A 9,799-nucleotide genomic window follows, 5' to 3' on the forward strand; every position below is an offset into this window, starting at 1 on the left:
TAAATGATCTATCCTGCAGAAAGTTAGCGATACATCTCAGAAGGCGACCACGTATTCCAAGGGAATAAAGATCTTGGAGGATACCATACCGCCACGTGGTATCATAAGCTTTTTCAAGATCAAAGAAAACTGATGCACAGTGGCGCCTTCTGACAAAAGCTTCTCGAATGGTTGTTTCTAAACGAATGAGATGATCGGTTGTAGAGCATCCCATTCGAAACCCACACTGAAATTGCGACAAGCAGTTATTTTCCTCCAGATAGTGCACAAGACGGTTGTTAACAATTCGTTCAAATGTCTTTCCAATGCAGCTCGTGAGGGCGATCGGCCTGTAACTACTTGGCGTTGAGGAATCCTTTCCAGGTTTCAGGATTGGGATGATGGTAGCAGTCTTCCAAGCAGATGGTATCGTGCTCCTGGATCAAACTTTGTTAAAGAACTCAAGTAGAGAAATTTTAGACTGTTCTGATAAGTGTTGTAGCATTGAGTAGGAGACCCTGTCTGGTCCTGGGGATGTGACGTTTCGAAATGATAAAGATCTGAGAAGCTCCACCATTGTAAAGAGCTGGTTATACAAAAACTCTTCACCACCATTCATTGGAATTACTCGTTTTTCTGCGTTGGATTTTATTGTTCTGAATTCCCTAGAATAATGTGATGATTGATTGATTGATTATGTGTTTAATGGCACAAAGGCAATAATGTGATGAGCTTGAGACATTTTCAAAGTGTTCTCCAAGAGCATTGGCCTGTTCCTCTAGGCTGTTGTTTGACTGGCCATTAATACGTAAAAGAGGGATGCTGTAACCGATATGGTGTCCCTTGATCTTTCGGATTCTATCCCAAACAATTTTGGATGGGGTATGACCGGTTAAAGATGACACGAAACTGCTCCAAGATGAGCGCTTTGCTTGTTTGCGTGTCCATCTTGCTTTGGCCCTCGCTTTCTTAAAAAGCACGAGGTTATTTGCGGTTGGATATCTTCGGAATATCCCCCAAGCACGGTTTTGAAGTTTGCGTGTCTCCTCACATTCGGCCGTCCACCAAGGCTTTGGGCGCTTGGGCAGGCGGCCAGAAGACTGTGGAATACTTTCAGTTGCTGCTTGTACGATGACATTTGTGATGAGGTCGTTAGCATCCTCAATTGCTACATGATTCAATGGGATTAAAGTAAGGTCGCACTTCTCAGTAAAAGAACTCCAGTCAGCGTCCTGGAGTCTCCATCTGGGAGGACGTATTGTAAGTGTATTAACCCCTGAAAGATATTTTAAGATCACTGGGAAGTGGTCGCTTCCAAGAGGGTTTGCCTCAACTCTCCATTCTACATCCTGCAAAAGCGATGGGCTGCAGAAGGACAGGTCCAAAGCAGAGAAAGTCTGAGTTGAGGTATGTAAATAAGTTGGTGATCCTGTGTTTAAGAGGCAAATCATGGATGATGAGAGAATTGCTTCGAGTATCTGACCCCTGCAGTCAACCCTTACGCTGCCCCAAAGAGGATTATGGGCATTAAAATCGCCCAAAAGGAGAAAAGGCTGTGGCAACTGGCTGCATAAATTTTCTATGTCTGTTTGCATGATGGTTGTTGCTGGTGGCAAGTAAACAGAGCAGACTGTCACCATTTTATCGAGACAGACCTGCACAGCTACAGCCTCCAATTCTGTCACTAACTGTACTTGTTTGGTTGGAAAGCATGTTCGTGTAATGATGGCTACACCGCCGGATGCACGAGCTGCGTCAGTTCGATCTTTTCTGAAGATGTTATGTCTGCGAATAGGGTTCGGAGTGTTTGCGTTTAGATAAGTCTCCTGCAGACAGAAACATGCCGCGTTGTAGCGGTCAAAAAGATCGTTCACGTCATCTAGGTTTGACAGTATTCCACGGCAGTTCCACTGAATAAAACTTTCCATTATAATCAATGAAATAAAGATGGCGAGCGCAGTACAAAGAAGGGAGACGTGGAAAACTTTGCTGAGTAACTTGGGAAACAGGACTTGCATTTAAGGGGCTTGAACTCTTCGCAGTTGTTGTTTCTGCTGTTCATTTGCTTTCGCGCCCCTTCCCCTGCCCTTCTCTCTCCTTTCTTTCCCTGGCATATCAGGGAGGCTTGATGATGATTTCTGTGACATCCTGTCATCATCATCAACCTCCATGTTTTGAGGTCCTTTCTGGGAGGGGGCTTTTAAAGTCCCATCCCAAACAGACGGTATACCGCCGGCCGTACGAACGGCCGTGGGTGTGTTTTTCTGGCCAGTTGAACGGCTGGCCTCCGTAACAGCAGGAGGCACCTGAGTGTCTCCAGCCTCCTGTTGGGGAGTGTAGGGTGGAAACTCGGTCACCTGCGAGCAGGTCTGAGTTTCCACAGATTTCCTTGGTGGTGCCACTCCCCTGCGCACCACTTCGGAGAAAGATCCTTTCATTTGAAATTCGTATTGTGTCTTTGCAGCTTTGTAAGGAATGTTTTGTACGGTTTTGATCTTTATGATTTCTTTTTCTTCTTTCCAGCGTGGGCACGATCGAGAGTACACTGGGTGGTTGCCCTGGCAGTTGGCACAACGGTACTCATTGCTGCAAGTCTCTGGCGAATGGTCTTTGCCAGAGCATTTTGGGCAGGCCAAAGAGGAAAAGGATTGTGTCGCGGTGTGTACATAGGTATGTACACCTGTGTTCAGTAGACAAAGCGCTGATGACAATAGAATCCTTTCTAACATCTTTCCTCGGGGATCAACTCTGGCACCACCCCAAAGGGGGTTATGAGCATTAAAATCACCAGCAAGAATAAAAGGAGATGTTTGCGTAATTGCTGTTGCAGGTGGGAGATAAATCGAACATATTGTTAAAATTCTATCAAGACAAATTTGTACTGCAACAGCTTCCAGATCTGTCACCAAAGGGACCTCTTTTGCTGGAACAGACCCACGGGTAATGATGGCTACTCCACCGGATGCACGGGTTGTGTCAGTTCGATCTTTCCGGAAAATGTTATACCTTCGGAATGGATTTTGTGTATGTGCATTTAGGTATGTTTCTTGGACACAAAAGCATATTGCATTGTACTTTTCAAAAAGATCATGAATATCGTCCAAGTTGGAAAGCAACCCACGACAATTCCATTGGACGATTGTGTGGCCCATCAGAAGTACAGAACTGAGAAACGTGCGTACAATAATTTGTTATGTCGACCAGAAAGAAGGATTTCCATTTCCCATGTCTCCTAGGTCTTACTCCTCTGGGGAGGAGTAATCCTTGGCTTCCGGGGTTTTCTTCTGGCCTCCGCCAAATCCTTCTCCGATATCTCGGGGAGAGAATCACTCCTCGAGAGGTTTCCTCGTGCGGGTGTCAGAAATGGTGAGCTCGTGCTCCCCAAGGAGAGCTCCGAGCTCGAATCATCATCACACTCCATAGAGCCCGCCTCCATGGAGGGTGATGACGAGGGTAGGACTGCTGTCGCAGTCACTACCGCAGTTTCATCTTGGGGCTTCTTTTTTACCCCATCTTCACCTGCTGATAGTTGGTTACTATGTGGAACATCTGTTTGCGTGTGTACAGTTACCATCTTTGGTTTCTGTTGAAGCACTGCCGAGAAGGATATCTGTGTGATGAAAGGGGATACTCTTTTCCTTGCTTCGGGGTAACTGATGTTTTCAATAACCTTGATACGTAAAATCTCCTTTTCTAATTTCCATTTAGGGCAGGATCTCGAGTAAGAGGGGTGATCATTAGTGCAGTTCACACAACAATCAGGCCCTCTACACTCTTTCGTATCATGGCCCTGCTGGCCACAACGAGCACAGCACGACGACCCACGGCAGGCATCAGCAGCGTGCCCAAAACGATTGCACTTAAAGGAACGAAGAGGGTTTGGGATATACGGACGGACCTCCGCAGACAAATATCCAACTTTCAATTTATCAGGCAGTGAAGGACGGTCGAAAGTAAGGACAACATTTCTGGTGATAATATATTCATTGTTTTTCCTTATCTTAAGCTTTCGAACATCGATTACTGCCTGCTCCTTTAGGTTTTCAAGGATCTCCTCTACTGGGACATCGATCAGCTCAGCAACAGCTATCACACCACGACACGTATTCAAGGTCTTATGCAAGGAAGCACATATGGGGATACCAAGCATTTCTCGGGCGTTCAGTATCTTTTTGCAGTCTGTCTCTGATGTGCATTTGATGAGAAGGTCACCAGATCGCAGTTTCTTGATTTCGGTGATGTGGTTGGAGAGGGAAGACGCCGCCTTCTCAATAAAGAAGGGCGACATTTTCCCAAGTGGTGTACTTTTTTCTTCTTCCGGAGAAGTAGCCGACAAGACTATGTATTTCGACAGAAAAAATTGAGCATTAGATTTCGAGACATCGGTCCGGGGGCGTTTGCCGCCCCCGATCGGAAGGGAAGAGAAGTGTTTAACCATACAGGTTTGTTGAAACGAGTATTCCAAAGAGTCGCCCGTACTTCATACTCATACATACGGGAAGGTCCCGGAGTTTTGACAACCCATCGGCCGGGGCTTGACCAAGACCCCGACCGCCACCGTTCAAGGTTTCTACCCTTCACCTCACATCCCCTCGGCACGGTACGGATTACACCTTAGGACTGGGGGCTGGGGTCCGTGGTGGCGCCACTCACCAAACACCAACCGAAGCCGGTGCCCCCTGCGGGGCTTGACCTTTAGTTGTTTGACATGTTGTAAAAAGGTGAGCTTACTGTCAAAGTGAACACCAAGAAATTTATGTTCGTGTGCAACAAGCAGATTGTGACCATTCATCTTGAGGTCAGGTTCTGGGACAATTCCTCTAACCCTTGAGAATGGCACACAAACTGTCTTATTGGGTGAGAAGGTGAAACCATTCTTTGTAGACCATTCGGAGAGTTTGTTTATAGTTAACTGGAGTTGTCTCTCGCACATGGCCATGCTTCTGGAGCAATACGAGATTTGAATGTCGTCGACACATAAGGAGTAGGCTACGGAAGGTGGGATTGCATTGGCAACAGAGTTCATCTTGACGATAAACAAGGTAACACTAAGGATCGCCCCCTGTGGTACACCATTCTCCTGGATAAAAAGGTGTGATAAAGCTGTACCAACCTGCACTCTGAAGGTCCTTCCTTGAAGGAAGTTGGCAATGCATCGTAACAAACGGCCTCGTACCCCCAACGAATGCAAGTCTACGAGGATGCCGTGACGCCACGTGGTGTCATAAGCTTTTTCGAGGTCAAAAAATACCGACACGCAGTGCTGTCCTTTTACAAAGGCTTCACGAATGGTAGTTTCCAAGCGGAGGAGATGGTCAGTTGTTGAACAGCCTGCTCGGAAACCGCACTGGTATCGACTAAGGCACTCGTTTTCCTCAAGAAAGTTGATTGATTGATTATGTGTTTAATGGCACAAAGGCAACAAAGGCCTCAAGAAAGTGTACTAAACGGTTGTTCACCATTCGCTCAAAAGTTTTGCCTAAACAGCTGGTGAGCGCGATAGGCCTGCAGCTACCAGGTGATGATGGGTCCTTCTCCGGTTTAAGGACAGGGATAATTGTAGCTACCTTCCACTGAGATGGAAGACATCCTTCTCTCCAAACCAGGTTGAAGAATTGTAAGAGGCGTTCCTTCGATGTACCCGACAGATGGCGTAGCATAGAATAAGTTATCCTGTCTGGACCCGGTGCTGTGTCTTTTGAAGGAGGTAACGCCCTTAAGAGTTCAGACATGTTAAAGGGCATGTCATATGCACTGTTGTCACTACCACCATTTAAAATGCTGCGTTTCTCAGCACGCATTTTGACCTTAAGGAACTCCCTGCTGTAGTGGGAGGAGCTAGAAATATTCTGAAAGTGTTCCCCCAGGACATTAGCTTGTTCTTCCAAGCTCTCACAAGGGCTATTATTAATTTGCAAGAGAGGAACAGAAAGGTCTCGATAATTTCCCCTGATTTTTCTCAGCCTTTCCCATACCTTTTTGGAAGGTTGATTGATTGATTATGTGTTTAATGGCACAAAGGCAACAAAGGCCATAGAGCGCCAAAACTATGGTGAGTGTGTCGGAGATGATTATGGGAAAGATGATGTGAGAGAGAGTGTGGTAGTTAAAACCTATCGCGATGAGCGATGATTGATTGACCAGGATAAGAGAGAGGGGGATGACGATAGCAAGCGAGCATGGCAGTTAAAAGCTATCTACAAGTGTGACAATGAGATATTTACATGAGGAGTTCGGTGATAATGGATAAAAGCGGAGCAATGCTTATCATCTACATCTGACTAAGAAACCCACACGTGGTCAAAAATTTGATTACGTTATCAAACGGCACAAGAGGGCACAAGAGGGGTGTCACCCAGTAGAAGGGCTGGGTGGAGTGGGACATGGTATCTGTAGAATGCGGTGAAATACTGTTGGCGTTGGTGTTCGAAGTGAGGGCAGGATGCCAGTACGTGCGTTTTTGGAAGGTGTGTTACTATTCAGTGACGAGATAAAATTTCTCCAGGATTCTTTTTTAGATTGTTTCCTTGTCCATCGTGCCTTAGCTCGAGCCTTTTTAAAAGCAAGTAAGTTTGCCACAGTTGGGTACCTTCGGAAAATACCCCACATGCGATGTTGCTCCTGGCGGGTCTTTTTGCACTCATCCGTCCACCAAGGCTTCGGCCGCCTTGGTAGACGACCAGATGTTTGCGGAATAGAGAGAGAGGCTGCGCTTATTATTGTATCTGTAATGACGTTACTTGCATTTTGAGCAGTCATTCCCTCTAAAACCAAAGACGACAGATCAGAATGTTGTGCGAAGACGCTCCAGTCTGCCGAACACAGCTTCCACCGTGGTGGGACTTTCTGTAGAGCAATAGTTCAGTACGATCGGGAAGTGGTCACTGCCGTAAGGGTTTTCATCCACTTCCCAGTGTATGCTCTGAAACACAGACGGACTACACATCGAGATGTCAATTGAAGAAAATGATTGCGTGGAGCTGTTTACATACGTTGGTGACCCTGTGTTCAACAGACAGAGCGGTCGTGCAAGTAGAACTCGCTCGAACATCCTGCCACGAACGTCAGCCTTCCTGCTGCCCCACAGTGGATTGTGCGCATTGAAGTCTCCCAGTAAAATAAACCGCTCGGGTAGTTGATCTAGGAGTTTCTCAAATTCTTTTTGATGATGATGATGATTGGGAGTTTAATGGCGCATTGACAACAAAGATCATAATGCGCCATAAACTGAGGTATGATTGAGACAGTGGTGATGTTATGGTTATTTAACAGTAAACACGATGACTAATAAAAGATGAGTGTATACGTGTAAGACTACAGAAGGCTAATAACGCCAACGTCTCTCAGGAAATCAAAGACGCTTCTAAAAGGGACGATTGATTGATTGATTATGTGTTTAATGGCACAAAGGCAACAAAGGCCATAGAGCGCCAAAACTATGCTGAGTGTGTCGGAGACGATTATGGGAAAGATGATGTGAGAGAGAGTGTGGTAGTTAAAACCTATCTACAGGTATGAGCGATGATTGATTGACCAGGATAAGAGAGAGGGGGATGACGATAGCAAGCGAGCATGGCAGTTAAAAGCTATCTACAAGTGTGACAATGAGATATTTACATGAGGAGTTTGGTGATAATGGATAAAAGCGGAGCAATGCTTATCATCTACATCTGACTAAGAAACCCACACGTGGTCAAAAATTTGATTACGTTATCAAACGGCACAAGAGGGGTGTCACCCAGTAGAAGGGCTGGGTGGAGTGGGACATGGTATCTGTAGAATGCGGTGAAATACTGTTGGCGTTGGTGTTCGAAGTGAGGGCAGGATGCCAGTACGTGCAAGACAGTCAAGCTGTCACCGCAGTGCGCACAAGCTGGCGGATCCTGACCTCTGAGTAGGTGGTGATGCGTGAGCCATGTGTGTCCAATCCTCAATCTCGCGTAAAGAACTTCGGATGATCTGTTGATGTGTTCAGTCCGATGCGGGGGAGAAACGTGTGGCTGTGTGAGGTGTAGCTTGTTATTTTCTTCCATGTCCCACTCCTGCTGCCACTGTGTGCAGACAGCTCTCTTTAACACTGGCAGGATGTCTTGGTATGGTAGTCCTAGAGCTGACTCCTCTTGTGCCAACGCTCGAGGGACGAGAGCCTCGTCACCAAGCAATAGGGCTGGGTGAAGAGGTAAGAAGTATTTATAAAATACATTGAAGTGATGTTTGCGATGGATTTCATGATGTGTGCATGCGATGAGTATGTGTACAACAGACAGGAGCTGACCACAGTGCGCACACTGAGGTGGCTCCTCTCCCCGAAGTAAGAACCCGTGTGTAAGGTACGTATGGCCTATACGTAAGCTTGCTCGTAAAGTGCACAACAGGCGGTTTTCCAGCCGGTCTCCTGTATCCTGAATTTGAGGTTTAATTAAGTGGAGCTTGTTATTTGTTTGTGTGTTCCAAAATGATTGCCACATTCTGTGCAGTGATTTCTTGAGTGTCAATCTCATGTCTTGCACGGACATATCAAAAGGTGTGATGTTATTTTGGAGAGCAGCTGCAGCTGCTTGATCTGCCAACTCATTTCCTTTGATGCCTACATGGCTGGGCACCCAGCATAGGATGAGAGAGTAGCCCTTTGTTTTTATCGAACTGGCTAAGGATCTTGCTCGCTGCACAAGAAAGTTTTTTGTTATGTGCTGATTACAGATTGCATTAATGGAGCTCAAGGAGTCTGTATATACAACCGAAGACTTTATGGAATTTTGATTGATTGATTGATTGATTGATTATGGAATTTTGAAGGATGTAGTTGAGCGCCAAGATGATGGCGTAAACCTCGGCAGTGAAAATCGATGCAGAGGTTTTTATACGATGAGACCTTGTGTGCGTGCCACAAATCATGGCACAACTCACACCTGCACTAGACTTGGACCCGTCTGTGTAAATCTCAGTATGGTTATCAAAACTGTCTTTCAAGTGTGCAAACTCTTCTTGAAGTACTGATGAAGCAGTGTCTTGTTTCTTGTATTTTGCCAAGGAAGTGTCATATCTTGGAGGTGATTGATTGATTATGTGTTTAATGGCACAAAGGCAACAAAGGCCATAGAGCGCCAAAACTATGCTGACTGTGTCGGAGACGATTATGGGAAAGATGATGTGAGAGAGAGTGTGGTAGTTAAAACCTATCTACAGGTATGAGCGATGAGCGATGATTGATTGACCAGGATAAGAGAGAGGGGGATGACGATAGCAAGCGAGCATGGCAGTTAAAAGCTATCTACAAGTGTGACAATGAGATATTTACATGAGGAGTTCGGTGATAATGGATAAAAGCGGATATCTTGGAGGTGGTTCCCAGGGTGGGATCTTTTGATTTGATTTGATTCAGGTTTTATTGGCGCATCAGCTACAAAGGCCATAAAGGGTGGGATCTTCCTGCTACACTCTACAACTTGTAGGTCACAGGATGAGAAACCATGACAATCAAACTCTGATGCAATTCGTAAAGAGAATGGAGGGACAACAGAGGGCTTGTTAATAAACAGCTGTTTAAAACGTGTGTGCTTGACGCAAGTTGAGGCAGGATTTTGGGGTAGGCTACGTATTCTAAGTGCGTACGACGTACCGAGGTAAGAACGCCGTCTTTTCAAGGAGCATTCCTTCGATTCAACATACAGACTCTGTACTGGAGACGTTCGGAAGGCGCCAAGCACGAGCCTGAGCCCCTGGTGATGGACAGGGTCCAGGGCTTTCAACACCGACTCGCGAGCAGAACCGTAGACAAAGGACCCATAATCAATTTTGGAACGAATACATGCAGTATACA

General features: G+C 46.0%; 1 protein-coding gene across 1 annotated transcript; it reads right to left on the bottom strand.

The window, feature by feature from the left end:
- Positions 1–3,211: 3,211 nt before the first annotated feature.
- LOC135377368 (uncharacterized) lies at positions 3,212–4,267 on the bottom strand. Its single transcript, XM_064609732.1, has one exon. It carries the CDS (start codon positions 4,265–4,267, stop codon positions 3,212–3,214), a length of 1,056 nt encoding a protein of 351 aa, XP_064465802.1.
- Between the last annotated feature and the right edge of the window lie 5,532 nt (positions 4,268–9,799).

Source organism: Ornithodoros turicata, chromosome 1 (genome assembly GCF_037126465.1).
Source record: "Ornithodoros turicata isolate Travis chromosome 1, ASM3712646v1, whole genome shotgun sequence".
Classification (NCBI taxonomy): Eukaryota; Metazoa; Arthropoda; class Arachnida; order Ixodida; family Argasidae; genus Ornithodoros; species Ornithodoros turicata.

What these genes read in the sequence shown, in the direction of transcription:
- LOC135377368 (XM_064609732.1), bottom strand. Translation starts at nt 4,267, where the DNA reads ATGTCGCCCTTCTTTATTGAGAAGGCGGCGTCTTCCCTCTCCAACCAC.